Below are 18502 nucleotides of genomic sequence, written 5' to 3'. Positions count from 1 at the left end.
TGTATCTTCCCTCTCTTCTTTGCCCATATAGCTGGAGCCCTTTTTTTTTCATTTGAGAATCTTTTCCCTCCTAAGTGTTAGCTGAGGGTGAAGGGCACCTCCTACTGGACCAAGGGAGAGGGGACAAAAAAACCTTAGAGAAATTTTGTAGTTCTGTAAGTCATTATTGCATCTTTCTTCCCCAGCCTTATGAATACATCTCCCTACCCTTCCTGCTGACCAAACTGTAGCCATATCTGAAAATACTTATCTTTATTATAAGGAAAATACACAGTAAAACAGAGCTGGATGGAAGGTGGTGGGAGTGGATGATATGGAAAAACTTAATCAACCAAAAAGCTGCCCCAACATGGCTTCCTGCTCTGGAGAGTGATTTGCCGCTTACCTCACCTGTCTTTCCTCAGTCAAAGAAACCTGCTCCTAGCAGGGCTGGGCCCAGGGAACCCCATTTTCCAATGAAAATTTGGGGAAGTTGAGTTTCCACTGGGAGTTTGGGAAACATAGTTCTCAGGCTTTCAAGATATAGAAGACAGTATAGAAAAAGGAGGGATGTTACAGCCCTTTGTTCCAATGTCCCCAGCCCCATCCCTCAGTATTTATTGATGCCAAAGAGACGGACCCCATGGAATTGGGGCAGCTTGGGCAGCAGTACACTCAGCAGTGAGGCTGTGTTGATGAGGAAATGAGCAGCATCATACTTGGTGTAGAAGCTGGCCAGGAGGTAGCTGGGGAGAGAAGAAATACGTTGAATGAAGTTGGCCTTCCCCATCCATATTCAGGCCTTTCCAGCAACTTTCTCTTCAATTTTAAATGACCAGTTTTACTGCATGCAGTCCTAGGATATCTGAAAATATTCCAGCTATATTAACAGCATTTACTTTGGGGTTGGGGAGATAATCGGATAGCACCTGTAACTGGAGATTTATAAATTAGTTTTTTTTATTGTTAATGACAGGTGGCAAATGACAGCTGAAGCAGTTTCAGCCTGCATGACTGTTAGAATCCTTTCTGCTTCCACTTCTCAGTTAGTTCTTACAGATTCACATCAGTTCTGCCTTTATTTATTCACTTCTTTTGGAAGTGTAAAATAACTTCTTTAACTTGGTGTTTTATCTTTTCTCAGTCCCGTCTCCATTCCCCTACCACCAAGGAGGCAGCAAGTAATGCTTGATTACTGTCTTCTACTTTTTACTGTTCTCTCTAGATTTAGACCTAGTATATCATATCTTCACAGGGTCTAAGTGAGTAGAAGTCTGCTTTTTTAAAGATTCCCTGTGGACCTTTGTACCTGGCTTTTGAAGGACCTCCCGTATCTCCCCCTGGACTCACAGTACAATGGGAGAGATGCTGAGGAATTTTCGGGAAGAGGTAAATTGGAGCCCATAGTCCATCTGTTCCCAGTGTGTCAGTAGCCGAGCCTTTCCTTGGTCAGGGGTCTCAAAGGGTGTCCCTTTCACCGTATGTAGGAAGACATACATAGCCTGGGAGGAGGGAAGTGGGTAGTGTGAGGGGGGCAGAAAGCAGTCCTTCAGCCCAAGAAGTATGCTAAGATCCCAAAAGGAAGACAAACCCCCAAATAATTGGTGATTTTATTTTGTTTTTGGTTGGGAAAAGCCTGGGGTGGGTAAAAGGTCACGGTTTAGTGCTCACCAAGTTATGGATGACGTTGGTCAGGGTCCAGACAACAGGAATGCTGAAGAAGGGGATGCTGAGTAGGACCACATGCAGCAGTCCTACCAAGATGATGTAGGCCAGCCAGATGCCCCGGCTATTCATCACTCGAGTGTTGGGGTTCACTTCGCTGTGTGCCACCCCGACATTCATCCTACCACAGCGGGGGATCAGGCAGGAGTCCAGCTTAATTTCTTCTCAACCCCTCTTTGAGTTTGTTCTTCGAAGTTGTACCCTGAATAGCCCAAATCCCCCGGACTCTATTGGGAATGAGAGAACTTCCCCATCATGCACAAAGGAAAAACTGAAGCCTTGGGGAAAAAAACTTAGAAGGCAAGAAGAGTCCTCTCTACATCTTAGAGACATATTACGGTAATCTTTCTTCTGATCCTTACACTTCAACTGTAACTTGAAGGAGTAAGCATAGGCTTGGCGCGCTTCAAGGAGCAAGGGAAACAGATGTGTGTCACTTTACCTTCCTGAAGAAGTTAATAAGGAACCATGAAGACATTAGGTACACCCAAAATTCCAGAAGAGGGTCATGGGAAACAATCAAGGAACCACTAAGGAAGGTTGAAGGGATAAAGCTACCTTTTCTAATCTATTCTAACCCCACCTTTTCCTCTGGGGCTTGCCCCTCCTGTGTCATCTCCTTGGCATGTAAGCAGGCAGCATCCTAATTATTCCTCTCCAGCGTGGGGTGCTGCAAGAATGTGAACTAGGAAGGGACGTGAACTGAGCGTCCCGGGAGATGGAGCCCTAGTCCCGACTCCAGGGCGGCTCTGATCGTCGGAACTTGGCCGTTTTAAAATCGTGCTCGCCCTAAAGTTGATGACGCCTGGTTAGGAAGCAGCTCTGGCCCGCCCTCTACCTAAAATTCCCTAAACCCTAGTGCTGAATCCGCCCCTTGCTCCCCTAGGCTCCCTCTCTCCTTCGTCGGCTCCCCTCAGGGCTGTCGTCTTCGCCCCTCTCTCGGTCTGTCGTTCGCCGCCGCTCCACCCCGCACCCCACTTTCACGTCCCACCATTTTTCCTTAGTACCGCTTCCCAGTCTCCCGTAACCCTACCTGCCAGCTTCGGAAGCCAGTCCAGCTTGGGGGGCGGCGCGGCGCTTGCTTCTACACCTGCGGTCTCCAGGAGGCAGCAGCCCCGGCCCATCTGCGCTCTCCCTATTGGTGAAGCGGAGTCAGCGTCGCCACCACCCATTGGCTGGCGGTCTGCCACCGGGACACACAATTGGTCACCATTTGCGTCCTTCGGAAGGTGCCGAACCCGCCCTTCTCCAGGTCCCAGCTTTTGAGAGAGGTGGGGAAAGCCGCCTGAAGGAGTGAGGGCGACTCCAGCTATTGACTAATAGAAAGAGTTGATGGTAGGAGGCGGGAGTAAAAGCCACAGCGATTGGCCGGCCGTGGCTGTCGGCGCCGAGGCGGGAGCTCCCGGAGGCGGAGGCGGAGGCGGAGGCAGCGGCAGCGGGTGGGGGCCTGGCGGAGTGAAGGGGTAACAAGATGGCGACTGAAATGGTGGAGCTCCATAAACTGAAGGTACCGTGAAGGTGGGGAGGGCCGGGTCGGACTTTTACGGAGACTGAACTCTGCCGGCTGGTTTGCGCCTTTTCCTTGCAGGCTCTTCCACTTCGTTTTCCGGCTCCCGCCGTAGTTCTGTTCTTTTGTGCCTCCCTTCTTCCCCACTACGCCTTCCCTAATTTCCCATTTCTTCTCACGGTTTTACTGTATCTTTACTTGTTATTCGGCTCCTTCCTCCACTGTGGTGTCGTCCGCCACTTCCCCATCGGGTTGTGTAAGTGCCTTCAACCTGTTCTGCTCTCTTTTCCTTTCTCGTCAGACAGCATTACGTCAGTGGTCCCCTCCTCTTGGACCCGTGCTGGGCCCGGGACCCCTTTTTCTTCCCTGGCTTAATGCTTTCCAGTCTCTTGTCCCAAGCTGAGATTCACGGTGGCAGATGATGGCAGCTTCGTGTATTCCTGTCTGTCTAGGTCTCAAACTTGATCCAGAAAATGCTTCCCCTCCCTTTTTTTAGGTGGGGTGACGCCCCCGGGACAAACTTGGAAACCTGAGGAGAGCCCTCCGAAGATGGGCCTCCCCTTAGAGGCCTGAGGTTTAGGAGACCTTAAGAGGTAGTGAAGGCACAGATACCCCAGATTGAAAAGTTTTTCGAGTTCTCTCAACGCTCCGCCAGCCTTCTCCGCCCGCCAGCCTTCCCCCAACCCTGCCCTCCACCACCCAAGAGACAAGTCACTCAGGGCTGTAATATTTTGGGAAAACGTTTCCAAGGTTAGGGTTATCTCTGTCCCATTTCCTATCGCGGACGGACCCTGCATCTCTTGGTCTCACCACTGGGTGACACTCAATCACAGAAGCCGGTTTAAGTTGTGTCTTGGGAATCTTAATAAATGTTTCGTGTTTAGGTTATTATTTTCCTGGAAGAAAAGAGTAGTTTCTTTTAGGATGAATTAAGAGGGTATCTCGATTAGTTGTACATTTGTGGTTTCACAAGTAGTTTCCCCATCACATGTTTCGGTCATGTTTTGGTCACATCCCGGGAACCTTTGACAAACCAGGCTGAAAACTCATCCTTTAAAGTTTGATGAGCTTAAAAAAATAAAAAAAAAAAGTATAAGGAGAGTAAGGGCAGAGAGAGGTACTTGTAATCACTTATTAGTTGACACGAATTAGACTTTCTGTGAAAGTTGCTAGGTTTCTTGCTCTTGGATTCTAAGCTGTACTAGTGGGGTTTTGTGTTATCCTGGAGTTACTGTTAACTTGGTGGTGCTGAAATGTGTAGATTGTATCAGTGGTCTACTAATAGAATGACAGGTAGAAAAAGTTGAGCAACTACCTCCATTATGTGTATGCTTACTTGTATAAATTATGTACTACTATAGTGTTATGTATGTTATAAAATATACACAGAAAAGGAATTTTTGAATGAATGGGATAAAAAGGAAATATGAATAGAAGATCTAATACTTTCTTCCTATTAGTTCCAAAAATTTATTTATTTATTTATTGCTGCATTGGGTCTTCGTTGCTTCGTGGGGGCTTTCTCTAGTTGTGGCGAGCGGGAGCTACGCTTCGTTGCAGTGTGCGGGCATCTCATTGCGATGGCTTTTCTTGTTGTGGAGCATGGGCTCTAGGCGCGCAAGCTTCAGTAGTTGCAGCACGTGGGTTCAGTAGTTGTGGCACATGTGGGCTCAGTAGTTGTGGCGCACAGGCTTAGTTGCTCTGTGGCATGTGGGATCTTCCCGGACCAGGGATCAAACCCGTGTCCCCTGCACTGGCAGGCGGACTCTCAACCGCTGTGTCACCAAGGAGGTCCCCTTATTAGTTCCATTTTTGAAACCCCTAGAGTAAGTCACCAGCCTTATGAGTTGCCTTTATGGATTTTATGTTGGTTTATGGAGTTCCACCTTACGTAAAAATCTGTATTTGTCAGTTCTATATTAAATTTGATTTTGGGGCTTCCCTGGTGGCGCAGTGGTTAAGAATCCGCCTGCCAATGCAGGGGACACGGGTTCGAACTCTGGCCTGGGAAGATCCCACGTGCCGCGGAGCCACTAAGCCCGTTCGTCATAACTACTGAGCCTGCGCGCCACAACTGCTGAAGCCCTCACGCCTAGAGCCCATGCTCCGCAATAAGAGAAGCCACTGCAATGAGAAGCCTGCACACCGCAGTGAAGAGTAGCCCCCGCTCACCGCAACCAGAGAAAGCCTGCGCACAGCAACGAAGACCCAACGCAGCCAAAAATAAAAATAAATAAAATAAAAATGTATTTAAAAAAGAAAATCTGCCTGCCAGTGCAGGGGACATGGGTTCGATCCCTGGTCCGGGAAGATCCCACATGATGCGGAGCCACTAAGCCCATGTGCCACAACTACTGAGCCTGCGCTCTAGAGCCCGCAAGCCAGAACTACTGAGCTTGTGTGCTACAACTACTGAGGCCCGCGTGCCTAGAGCCCGTGCTCCGCAACAAGAGAAGCCACCACAATGAGAAGCCTGGTCACCGCAACAAAGAGTAGCCCCCGCTCGCTGCAACCAGTGAAAGCCCTTACGCAGCAACGAAGACCCAACGCAGCCAAAAATAAAAACTAATTAATTAATCTTAAAAAAAGAAAGAAAAGAAAAGTTGTATTTAAAAAAAAAGAAAAAAATTTGATTTTGATTGGATAATGTTCTCTGACCTGATTTCAGGTAGTCTTAGAGAACATGAGGCATTCCTGACAGCCTAAAAAGGGTTCATCTTTTTAATCATATTTGCTTGTCTTTGCTTTTTCTCTAGAGCACTTCTTAACCTTTTGGAGGTCCCAGATATCTTTGAAACTCTGATGAAAGATATGGACCCTTTCCCCAGAAAAAGGCATGTACACATACTTTGCATGCGATTTGAGGGGCTTCATCAAATTACCTTGTAGCCCTGAGGAGTCCCTGGACCTCTGGTTAAGAACCCATGCCTTTGATTCTGACTTCCAGGACGGTTAATGTTTGGTTCCACTGTTGCTCTTGATGGTGTGATCCTGACTTTGGGTTGACCTAGGGTTTATCTCTTTTTTTAAAAAAAAAAACTTTGCATTTTTATAAAGGGAATTTGGGGCTTTAGCATGGGATCTCAGAGGAAAGGAACAGGCTTTGAAGTAGGAAGGAAAAATATTATCTATCTGAATTGATATGTAAATCCACATCAACTGCAAATTTCTGAAGATTTTGTAGAAATGGAGTCATTCCAACACAGTTGGAAAGAGAGACTGAATTGTGGGTGAAAATGCTCTGAACTGTAATAGTACCAGATTTCCAGTCTGTGTGAGAAAAGGGACTACAGAGGAGAGAACAGGAAGGGTGTACTAGTTTCAGAGTGCTGTGAACAGTGAAACATTGTAATATTGAAGCATATAGTGCATATATGTTGGTGTTTGAAGATAGTTTGGAAAGGAAAGTAGGTGAACTGTGCGACTGGAGGTATATTGGAGGGATACTGAAAAAGACTTCTAAGTTGTGTAAGGTGTTCGGTTTTTGTCGTGTAGGCAGAAAGTGGGGAACCTTTGAAGATTGAAAAGGAGAGCTGATGTGATCAGTTTGTGTTTTTGTTTTGTTTTGTTTTGTTTTTTTCTTTGCTGCATGGCTTGCGGGATCCTAGTTCCCCCACCAGGGATCAAACCCCGGGCCCTCGGCAGTGAAAGCGTGGAGTCCTAACCACTGGACTTACAGGGAATTCCCAGTTTGTGTTCTTTTGGCAGTAAGAAGGATGGGGTTTGGAGAGGAAGAAATGTCACCAGCTAGATTTTTATTACAGTAGTCACTCCCCTGCTTAAAACCCTTTAGTTATATCCCTGCCAATCTCTCCAGCTTAGTTTCTCACATTCCAGCTACAGTGGCTTTATTTCATTTCTCAGAATGGCTATTTATTAATTGCTAACATTTACATAGCATTTACTATGTGGCAAACACTGGTCAAATCTGTTTGTATACATAAAATGATTTAATTCTCATGATAATCCTAAGACAGTAAGGTAAATGCCTGTGTTGTCCCCATTTAAAACTGAGGAAAAATGGAAGCTCAGAGAGGTTGGATAACTTGCCCTAGGTTGCGCAGGTAATAAGTGGTGGCTCAAATCCAGGCAGTCTGTCTCCAGAATTCCTGTCCTTAATCACTGTGCACAACTGCCTTTCTTTACCTTAGTGCTCAGAACATTTACACATGCTTTTGGCTGCAGTGCCCTTGCCACCCCCATCCCCCATACCTTTGTCTAATTAACTGTTAGTTGCCCTTCAGATATCAGTCAAACATCATTTAGCCAAGGAACCCTTAGGTAGGATGGGTTCCATCTATCCACACACAAGGTCAGACCACTTTTTAAACGCTTTTATAGGACACTGTACTTCTTTTTTTTTTAAATCAGTTGAACATTATGTATATGATCATTGATTGCCTTGTTTCCCTACTAGAGTGTAAGCTCCATGTGGGCAAGAACTCTTTCTGTTTTGCTTATGATTATTTTCCTGTATCTAAGATAATGCTTGACACACAGTGGATACTCAGTAACTATTTGTCAAGTGAATAAACTTACTAAGACCTGAAATAAGGTAGCGGCTTTTAGAGTAGGAATGAATTTGAAAGAAATTTGGAATATAGAATTACAAGCATTTATAGATCAGTTAGATGTGGGAGGAATGAAAGATGACTCCAAGTAGTGATACCTTTAGTCTAAGTTGGGAGGAGGAGGAGAAGCCAGTTTTTTGTAGGAGAGAAGATAAGTTCAGTTTTGGGCGTAAATGTCTTTGAGATATTCACTTGGAGATATCTAGTAGTCATTTGGAAATGTGGGTCTCCTGCTTAAGAGCTGAGAGTTGTCTCCAAAGAAGACATACAGATGGCCAAGAGGCACGTGAAAAGCTGCTCAACATCACTAATTATTAGAGAAATGCAAATCAAAACTACAATGAGGTATCACCTCACATCAGTTAGAATGGGCATCATCAGAAAATCTACAGACAACAAATGCTGGAGAGGGTGTGGAGAAAAGGGAACCCTCCTACACTGTTGGTGGGAATGTAAATTGATACAGCCACTATGGAGAACAGTATGGATGTTCCTTAAAAAACTAAAAATAGAATTACCATATGACCCAGCAATCCCACTACTGGGGATATACCCAGAGAAAACCATAATTCAAAAAGACACATGCACCCCAATGTTCATTGCAGCGCTATTTATAATAGCCAGGTCATGGAAGCAGCCTAAATGCCTATCAACAGATGAATGGATAAAAAAGATGTGGTACATATATACAGTGGAATGTTACTCAGCCATCAAAAGGAATGAAATTGGGTCATTTGTAGAGATGTGGATGGACCTAGAGACTGTCATAGAGAGTGAAGTAAGTCAGAAAGAGAAAAACAAATATATATTAATGCATATATGTGGAATCTAGAAAAATGGTACAGATGAACCAGTTTGCAAGGCAGAAATAGAGACACAGATGTAGAGAACAAACGTTTGAACACCAAAGGGGGAGGCGGAGGTGGGCGTGATAGTGGTGGGATGAATTGGGAGATTGGGATTGACATATATACACTAATATGTATAAAATAGATAACTAATAAGAACCTGCTGTATAAAAAATAATAAATTATTTTTTTAAAAAGAGCTGAGTGCTGATAATAAAGGTTTGGGACTTATTCAGAAATATTTATGAATTGCCTATCATGTGCCAGCTACCATAGGCACTGGAGATACAGCAGTGAACAAAGCAAAAAAAAAAAAAAAAAAAGACAAAATTCTTACTTTCATGGAGCCTATATATATATATATGTATATGTATATAAATATATATGTGTGTGTATATATATATATTTGGAGCTTATATTAGGGGAAGGTAAAATTTATAGTATGTCAAATAGTGATTTGTAGAGAAAAATAGGAAGAGGGAGTACAGTGGGAAGAGAAGGGTACTATAATTTTAAATAGGATGACTAGGGGGAAGGCCTCATTGAAAAGGTGTTGTTTAAGCAAAGACTTGAAGGATGTGCAAGAGTGAGCCTTGTGCAAAGTATTATAAGAGGACCTTAGAGGTGATCATTAGGACTCTGGCTTTTACCCTTAATGAGATAGGAAACCAATGGAGGATTTTTGAATAGAGGAATGACATGTTCTGACTTAAACTGTCAAAGATCACTCTATCTTGTTGAGAATAAACTATAGTGAGGTTCAAGGGCTGAAGAGTTTTTACAATGATCTGTATGAAAGAAAGACAAGAGGGATTAGATTCTGGAGATATATATATATATATATTTTTTGATTCTGGATATATTTTGAAGGTAGAGCTGACAGGATTTGCCAATAATTGGATTCTGGGAAGTGAAAAAGCCTTTGGTACAAGTGAAAGGATGAGAAGGCCGAAGTCTCCTTAGTGAATGCCTTAATGAATATCTGTATTTACAGGGTTGGGTGGAAGAAGAGCTAGCAAAGAGGCTGAGGAGGTGAGGTAAGAGGAAAATGGTAAGAGAGAGAGAGTGTGCACATGAAAGCAGTCCTTCATCTTGGTATTTAAAATTGGGCTTGGGACTTCCCTGGTGGCACAGTGGATAAGGCTCCGCGCTTCCAATGCAGGGAGCCTGGGTTCGATCCCTGGTCAGGGAACTGGGTCCCACGTGTATGCCGCAACTAAGAGTTCGCATGCCGCAACTAAGGAGCCCGCCTGCTGCAACTAAGACCTGGTGCAACCAAAATAAGTAAATAATAAATAAATATTTTTTTTAAAAAAACATAAAATTGGGCTTAAATCAGAGAGATCTGAGCTGGCACATTGGCTCCACTATTTCCTAGCTGGGTGATTTTTTTTAGCAAATTATTGAGTCTCTTTGAGCCTCAGTTTCTTAATTTATGAAATGCAGTCATAATACCAACCACATAGATGTTTTGAGAATTAAATGAGGAAATGATGTCCAAAGAACTTAGCCTTTTGCCTGGCATGTATTAATACTTGAAACTTGAGTTCCTATCATATGAAATGTTTAAATGGTGTAAAATGCCTCTGTCTTCAAAGGTTTACAAACTAGATTGAGAGTTAACAGATGAAAATGATTTGAATCAAAATTCAAGATTAGTAACTTAGAAATCACAGGGTGATGAATGATTGATGTCAAATGTATTATGTAGTCAGTTGATCAGTTTCTCTGCTGTTTGGATAGGTAGCATGAAAAATGCCTTATTAATACTGAGAAATGGGATTTTTAGATTGATATTGAAAATTTAATTTTTGAATAGGTAATTCATGCTCAACCTCATAATATTAAAGGTATAAGAGGGTGCATGGTAAAAAGTTTCCCTCCTACATGTGTCCTCAACAAACTTCTTCGCAGATTCAACTAGTGTTAACTTACCTGTTTCTTGTCCAGGCATCTTGTGTATACACATTTGAGTGGTGTGTGTGCGCATGTTATTTTTTACATTAATGTTAGTATCATATATACAATGTTCTGTAACTTGGCGTTTTTAAGTAGCCTTATTGAGATACAATTCACATACCATACAATTCACTCAGTATACCTTGCTTTTTAAATATTGAGTTGGCCAAAATGTTCCTTCGGTTTTTAAGTAAAAATAAAAGACATATTTTTCATTTTCACCAAGAACTTTATTAAACAATGTATTCACCATTTTGTTCCACTACCTTCTGCCATTTTTCAGGCAAGTTCATAATTCCATCTTCCCAAAACTTTTTTTTTTGGACGCGCAGGCTCAGCGGCCATGGCTCACGGGCCTAGCTGCTCCGTGGCATGTGGGATCTTCCCGGACCGGGGCACAAACCCGTGTCCCCTGCATCGGCAGGCGGACTCTCAACCACTGTGCCACCAGGGGAGCCCTTCCCAAAACTTTTTATCTTTTTGAGCAAAGAACTGTTCCAGGTGCCTTTGACAGTCTTCCAGGGAATTGGAATTTTTTCCATTAAGAGATTTTGTAAAGACCAAAATAAATAAAAATCCGAAGGTGCAATGTCTGATGAATATAGTGGATGAATCAGAACTTCCCAGCCAAGCTGTAACAGTTTTTGCGTGGTCATCAAAGAAACATGTGGTCTTGCATTATCCTGATGGAAGATTATGCGATTTCTATTGACTAATTCTGGACGCTTTTCGTCGAGTGCTGCTTTCAGTTCAGAAGCAGTACTTGTTGGAATTAATCGTTTGGTTTTCCAGAAGGAGCTCATAATAGAGGACACCCTTCCAATCTCACCATATACACACCATCACCTTCTTTGGATGAAGACCAGCCTTTGGTGTGGTTTGGTGGTGGTTCATTTCGCTTGCCCCACAATCTCTTCCATTCTACATTATTGTACAGTATCCACTTTTCATTGCGCGTCACAATTTGTTTTAAAAACGAAACATTTACGTTTAAGTAGAAAATCACATGCAGAAATAAGGTCAAGAGGTTTTTTCCTGCTTAAGTTATGTGGAACCCAAACATCGAAGCGATTTAACATAACCAAGCTGGTGCAAATGTTTCTCAACTCTTGATTTTGGTATTTTGAGTATGCCGGCTATCTCCTGCATGGTATAATGTTGATTGTTCTCAATTAATGTCTTGATTTGATCACTATCAACTTCATCTGGTCTGCCCGACCGTGGAGCATCGTCCAGCAAGAAATCTCCAGCACGAAACTTTGCAAACCACTTTTGACACGTTCGATTAGTCACAGCACCTTTTCCATACACAGCATAAATCTTTCTTTGCGTTTCAGTTGCGCTTTTACCTTTCTTGAAATAATAAAGTATAATATGCCGAAAATGTTCCTTTTTTTCTTCCATCTTCAATATTAAAATGGCTACACAAAAATTCACCAGTTTTGATGTTTTCTTTTAAATGCACACTGATATGACAGCTGTCACAATACAGTCTAACCAAATTGTTTCTAATGAAGTAAAAGACAACTAAGCACTACTAGAGTCATCTTACGGAAGAAAACTGAACGAACTTTTTGGCCAACCCAGTATGTTGTTTTAAAACATTTTGAAGTCAAATGCATATAAAAATGGGTAAGATTTGGGCTTCCCTGGTGGCACAGTGGTTGGGAGACTGCCTGCCAATGCAGGGGACACAGGTTCGAGCCCTGGTCTGGGAAGATCCCACATGCTATGGAACAACTAAGTCAGTGTGCCACAACTACTGAGCCTGCGCTCTAGAGCCTGCGAGTCACAACTACTGAGCCCACATGCCACAACTACTGAAGCCTGTGCACCTAGAGACCATGCTCTGCAGGAAGAGAAGCCACCGCAATGAGAAGCCAGTGCACCGAAACGAAGAGCAGCTCCCACTCGCCGCGACTAGAGAAAGCCCGTGCGTGCAGCAGTGAGACCCAGTGCAGGCAAAAATGAATAAATTTATTTTAAAAAGTGGGCAAGATTTGATATTATAAGTTATTTATTTATTTATTTGATTGTGCCGGGTCTAGTTGCGGCTCAAGGGCTTCTCAGGCGTAGTGGCATGCAACCTCTTAGTTGCAGGATGCATGTGGGATCTAGTTCCCTGACCAGGGATCAAACCTGGGGCCCCTGCATTACGAGCACAGAGTCTTAACCACTGTGCCACCAGGGAAGTCCCTATAAATTCTTATTTGAGGCTTTAAAAGTGTTCTGTTCTACTAATGTAATTGTGCCCAAATGAAATGTGTGAAATGACTTCATTTTCAGCTATTTTGTTTTTACTCATCTATTTCCCTTTTGAAATAATGTCCCAGTATAGGAGCAGAACCCATAATATAATAATAAAGTAATACAACAGTGTGTAAAAACTACATGTAACATTCTCATTTGACCAGAGAAGGGGACGTGGAGGTGCTGAGAAGACTGCTGAATGAGCCAGAGACCTGAGGTTAGGGACTGGGAGCCAGTGGGGGACTGAGATTTCAGTGACCAACAGCAATAGCAAGGTCAGTGGTCAACAGTGGTGGATGCTATCCAAGCTAAACAACCAGTTGTACCAGTCTGTCAGCTTCAAGTCTACCAGATCAGCATCCTCTGCAAAATCATCACCGACTGTCTGTTTCCCTGTCGTCTGGAGGTTTTTGTAAACTTTTGTCCATATCTACACCGTTTTGGGAAGGAAGGAGAAGGGAGGAACAACCCTATTAGAAAGTTGAATTTTGAATTGCCTGAGTATTTACATTCCTTTTCCCTAGGTGGTCTTAGTGTTACTTAAACGAGGAGAAGAAAGAAGGAATGGAGTCTTCTGAGGAAGATTAGGAGTTATAGGAAGTAAAGAAATTGTATTACTTTGTAAACAAACAACACCCTCTAAACATACACACACGCGCACACACACACACACACAGAGTAAATGATATATTTAAAATGTTAGGTGATCTCTAAGTGCCAGGGTTACATAAGACTTTTTTTTCCTCTATACTTCTCAGAATTCTCAAACTATTCTACAGTGAACATAATACTTTTATAACCAACAAAATTCTTAAAAGTGTAACTAAAATCAAAAGACTTGTTCTCCAGGAAACAGAAAAAATAAAGTACCAACATGGGAAAGATCAAGATTCTTACTTAAGGTCCATTACTTAAGAAATGGACCTTAGAGATCACTTAGAATCTAGATTCTAGATTAATACTATTCACTGTATCATCTGTAGGCCAGTGCTCATCCATGAACTGTTACTGGTTAATGATGAGATAAGGTTAAAAAAGAAATTAAGCTTTTAGAAACTTTTATAGCAGTTTGACATCACTGCTACATCCAAGTGTATGATCATTTTTCTAGTAATTGATTTTATTGTTTCTTTACAAAAGTATTGGTCCACAACCTGGTTGGAATGCTATAAAAACTTGGCAGCCCTATCAGTCTACCCATTTAAAAATATATTGATCTATGAAATGCAGAAATCTGAGAAGCAGTCATTCTGTCTGATCTTGTCTAACCCTTCACCGGTGTCTGTCTAACACAAAGTGTTAGTAGCTGCCAAGCACTATTGTAAATGCTTTATGAGTATTTGCTGGTTCAATCTTCATAACAACCCTATGCTGTAGGTACTGTTGCATTATCCCCATTTCATAGGAAACTGAGGCACAAAGAGGTTATGTTACTCACCCAAGGTTACACAGCTGTAAGTGGTAAAACTGGAATTTGAACCCAAGGTAGTCTGACTTCAGAGGCCATGTTATGCTTTGCAGCCACTCCACACTTTTAATGGGTGATTACCTACCATGTTTCTCAATAGAGGGTGCTGTTGGCTTGTTGAGTAGAACAAGTGTTCCACATAGTATCCCTCCCTGCCTGCCTGTCCCACTCACTGAATGCCCAATGAGGAAAAAAAAAAAAAAAGCTCCCCTCTCCATTTCCAAATGTTTCCTTGGTTGAAAACCTTCTAGAACTGACCAGCATATTCCCTTAGTTGTAAAGTTCTATAGGAATCTGCTTTCTAACTTCTGGTTGGTCTTAGATCTGTACTTCGAAACTAGTAAAGTCTTTTTTCAGGACAAATATCTATCTGTGCACTGATCTGCATATAGGATTTTTGGAGCCTTCCTTTTCTTGGTGGTTCTCCTTGGATCAGCATGTCATTACATTCCTTAAAACGAGAATATAGAGCCCAGTAAGGCTATTAATCACTTAATATAGATTCTGGGGCTTCCCTGGTGGCGCAGTGGTTAAGAATCCACCTGCCAATGCAGGGGACATGGGTTCGATCCCTGGTCCGGGAAGATCCCACATGCCGCGGAGCAACTAAGCCCGTGCGCCACAGCTACTGAGCCCGTGTGCTGCAACTACTGAAACCCACGCGCCTAGAGCCGTGCTCTGCAACGAGAGCCTCAACAAGAGAAGCCACCACAATGAGAAGCCCGCGTACCACAACGAAGAATAGCCCCCACTCGCCGCAAGCAGAGAAAAGCCTGCGCGAAGCAACAAAGACCCAACGCAGCCAAAAACAATAAATAAAATAAATGTAAAAATATATATAGATTCTGTTTTTTTAGTTACCCTTAACCTAGAATTACTTTGGTAGCCAATCATACTGTTAGCCCTCTTTGCACTTGTAATCATCTAAAACCCTGACTGAGGTCTTTATCCTTTGAGTTACTGTTGAGCCAGATCTTGTTCATCTGGTTTTTTTAACAATTTAAGTTTTGAATATAAGTGTAGTACTTATAGGTATACCTTATTTCTTCTAAATTGAGTCTTCATTTTGGCTTATTGTTTTCCCTGAAGAGCCAGCAACACCCCCTGACATCCCCACCCACCCACCTTTAGTTCTGTCAGTAATCCATCAATTCTTCCTCCTTCTGTTGTCTGCAAAGTTGATAAGTATACCTGTTGTATCTTTAGTCAAGTTACTGATTTAAAAATCTTCAACTCATGCCATGTCGTGGCATGCCATTACATATTTTTTTCCATTTTGGCAAAGATCCTTTATGTGATTCATTATTGACATTAATCTAGCTAACACATCTAATAATTCTGTGGTGGTCAAACTTGTATGCATGTATATGGTATGCATGTATATGGTAGATTGCAGTAAAGGATCTGGGATAATAGATAGTAAGGAAAATCTGCTTTTAGATAAGTAGATATTCTACTTAAAGATTCATTCTTACCTTATATGAGCTGGTACAGTAATTGTTCAGGAAAAAAAGACCACCCCCCCCTCAGAAGTAGCTAAAGACTTATGTAATAAATGTATGAATAGATCAGAATTTGATTAAAGTAGGTTTATTCTTCACCATCTGTTAGAAAAGTCCTCTTGCATATTGAATATTGTTAGGGGGAAGCAGATCATCTTGTGGACCTAGAAGCTTGGTGGGATTAAGACAGTAGTTTTGGGTGGATCTTTCGTTTCTTTTTCTTTCTTGTGAGAACTACCTCTTTTTTTTTTTTCTCTCCCACCAGGTTCATTCTGTAAATTAAGGAAAAGCTTTATTCTTTTTTCTCAGCTTGCTGAACTAAAGCAGGAGTGTCTTGCTCGTGGTTTGGAGACCAAGGGAATAAAACAAGATCTCATCAACAGGCTCCAGGCATATCTTGAAGAGCATGGTGAGTTCTTTGCGGAGGCAAAGAGTGATGTGAGTGAGGGGATTAATTTTTTTTTAAATAAATTTATTTATTTTATTTATTTATTTTTGGTTGCGTCGTGTCTTCATTGCTGCCTGCAGGCTTTCTCTAGTTGCGGTGTGTGGGGGCTACTCTTCCTTGCGGTGCGCGGGCTTCTCACTGCGGTGGCTTCTCGTTGCAGGACACGGTCTCTAGGCACACAGGCTTCATTCAGTAGTTGGGCTCGCGGGCTCTAGAGCGCAGGCTCAGTAGTTGTGGTGCACGGGCTTAGTTGCTCCGCGGCATGTGAGATCTTCCCGGACCAGGGCTTGAACCCGTGTTCCCTGCATTGGCAGGCAGATTCTTAACCGCTGTGCCACCAGGGAAGCCCGAGAGGATTAATTTTTAGGCTCTGCCATACAGAAGATTTCTTCTTTTCCTTTAGGTTGTTGATGATGTAAGATTTTAATTAACTCTATCAAGAAAACTCTTGTCATCTAAAACAGTGGTTATAATGAAAAGAAATACCCCCCTTTTAAAAAGACATTGTAATTTTATTTCAACAAATTATTTTCAAGGAAGTATGGGAAAGCAAGCATCATTAGACTGAGAATCGGAAGATTTGAAGTCTAATTCCTCTTGAGCCAGAAATTTACTAGGTAACTTTGGACAGCCACTGTTTTCATGGCTAAGTGTCTTTTGTAGTCTGTGAAGTGAGACAGGTGTCTGCACCCTTGAAATCCATAAACCTAAGTAATCTCTGGTCCCTTCTAGCTCTGACTTTCTCTAATTCCACTTTAAAAAACAAACAAACACTTCATTTAAGGCATAGTATCATCCCTCTCTAATTTTAATTTATTCCCTTTTATTCCCATTCCTTTTATCCCAACTCTCTTAGGCAGCTGTTCTAATGTGTTTGATATATATTTTTTGTCTTTGTCCTTATAAACCGTGTAGTGTTGTTTGGTCTACAGTAATTTTATGTAATTGGCAATGAGGCCATAGCCTTACTTTATTGCATTCTTTTTTCTCCAAGTACTGTGTGTTTTTTTGTTTGTTTTTGGTTTTTTCTTTTGTGGTACGCGGGCCTCTCACTGTTGTGGCCTCTCCTGTTGCGGAGCACAGGCTCCGGACGCGCAGGCTCAGCGGCCATGGCTCACAGGCCCAGCCGCACCGCGGCATGTGGGATCTTCCCGGACCGGGGCACGAACCCGTGTCCCCTGCATCGGCAGGCGGACTCTCAACCACTGTGCCACCAGGGGAGTCCCAGTACTGTGTTTTTTTAAGATGTAGCAGTCATCTAGTCTATTGATTCTAATTCCTGCATGGTATTCTATAATGTAAAGAATTCACCGTGGGCTTCCCGTGAGCCATGGCCGCTGAGCCTGTGCATCCGGAGCCTGTGCTCCGCAACGGGAGAGGCCACAACAGTGAGAGGCCCGCGTACGGAAAAAAAAAAAAAAAGAATTCACCATGTTTTATTTAGTTCACCCAGTGACTGACTCCTGAACTACTTCTTTCATATTCCTTTATATTCCTGTGTGAGAGTCTTGGGGGTATGTACCCAGGAATGGGGTTGCTAATAAATATCTGTTCATAAATGTACACTTAATATGACTAAACACCACTAAATTGTTTTCCTCAATTGCTGTATAGATTTCATCATCAGCACATGAGGATTCACTGTCCTAACAAGTGGCCTAATTTTTGGTAATCTGTTAGTGGTTTCAGTTTACATTCCTCTACTTACTAAAAAGTTTAAACATGTCCTTTGTTCATGGTTCTTTGGCTTTCTCCTTTGCCCATTTTTCTTTTGGGGTTCTCATCGTTTGCTTGTTAGTTCGCAGGCATATCATATATTCTAGTGACTCTTCCCATGTTGGTTTTAGATACAAATATCTTCTTTGACAGTCTTTTCTTTTTCTGTGGTATCCTTTCCTATTTTGGGGTGGGTTTTTTTTGTACTTAAAAAAATATCATCTTAATCTTTTTTTTTATTAATTATTTTTTGGCTGTGTTGGGTCTTCATTGCTGGCCGTGGGCTTTCTCTAGTTGCGGCAAGCAGGGGCTACACTTTCGTGGCATTGGGCAGGCTTCTCATTGCAGTGGCTTCTCTTGTTGCGGAACACGGGCTGTAGGCGCACGGGCTTCAGTAGTTGTGGCACACGGGCTTAGTTGCTCCGCGGCATGTGGGATCTTCCTAGACCGGGGCTCGAACCTATGTCCCCTGCGTTGGCAGGCAGATTCTTAACCAGTGCGCCACCAGGGAAGCCCCCTTTCCTAGTTC

At 42.7% G+C, this 18502-nt stretch overlaps 2 protein-coding genes across 4 annotated transcripts in view; one reads left to right on the top strand and one right to left on the bottom strand.

The window, feature by feature from the left end:
* Window positions 1-237: 237 nt before the first annotated feature.
* Window positions 238-2809, bottom strand: ORMDL2 (ORMDL sphingolipid biosynthesis regulator 2). Of its 3 annotated transcripts, none has more exons than XM_029205220.1 (4): window positions 2738-2809; window positions 1651-1825; window positions 1330-1481; window positions 238-725 (listed from the first exon to the last, which is right to left on the bottom strand). In XM_029205220.1, exons 2-4 carry the CDS (start codon window positions 1822-1824, stop codon window positions 590-592), a joined length of 462 nt encoding a protein of 153 aa, XP_029061053.1. In that variant the 5' UTR covers window position 1825; window positions 2738-2809; the 3' UTR covers window positions 238-589. The 3 variants fall into 3 exon arrangements, with proteins under 3 accessions (XP_029061053.1, XP_029061054.1, XP_029061055.1); XM_029205221.1 differs by having other exon boundaries at window positions 1651-1906; window positions 2738-2767; XM_029205222.1 differs by having other exon boundaries at window positions 1651-1931; window positions 2738-2755.
* Window positions 2810-3130: 321 nt separating this feature from the next.
* The window catches only part of SARNP (SAP domain containing ribonucleoprotein), a 52056-nt gene continuing 36684 nt past the window's right edge, over window positions 3131-18502 (top strand). The window contains exons 1-2 of the mRNA XM_029204731.1: window positions 3131-3211; window positions 16119-16218. Of these exons, the coding sequence (XP_029060564.1) occupies window positions 3176-3211; window positions 16119-16218 (136 nt within the window). The 5' untranslated portion in view covers window positions 3131-3175. The remainder of the gene's footprint in view (window positions 3212-16118; window positions 16219-18502) is intronic.

Source organism: Monodon monoceros, unplaced genomic scaffold, assembly GCF_005190385.1.
Source record: "Monodon monoceros isolate NGI ecotype Baffin Bay Population unplaced genomic scaffold, NGI_Narwhal_1 Super_Scaffold_6, whole genome shotgun sequence".
Lineage (NCBI taxonomy): Eukaryota > Metazoa > Chordata > Mammalia > Artiodactyla > Monodontidae > Monodon > Monodon monoceros.
The sequence above is the reverse complement of the archived record's forward strand: the minus strand, read 5'-3'. Positions and strand labels throughout refer to the sequence as shown.

Coding starts and splice junctions, on each gene's coding strand:
- ORMDL2 (XM_029205220.1), bottom strand. CDS start 1,824: ATGAATGTCGGGGTGGCACACAGCGAAGTGAACCCCAACACTCGAGTG. Junction 1,482..1,650: donor CCAACGTCATCCATAACTTG/GTGAGCACTAAA, acceptor CCCTCCTCCCAG/GCTATGTATGTCTTCCTACA. Junction 726..1,329: donor AGCATCTCTCCCATTGTACT/GTGAGTCCAGGG, acceptor TTCTCTCCCCAG/CTACCTCCTGGCCAGCTTCT.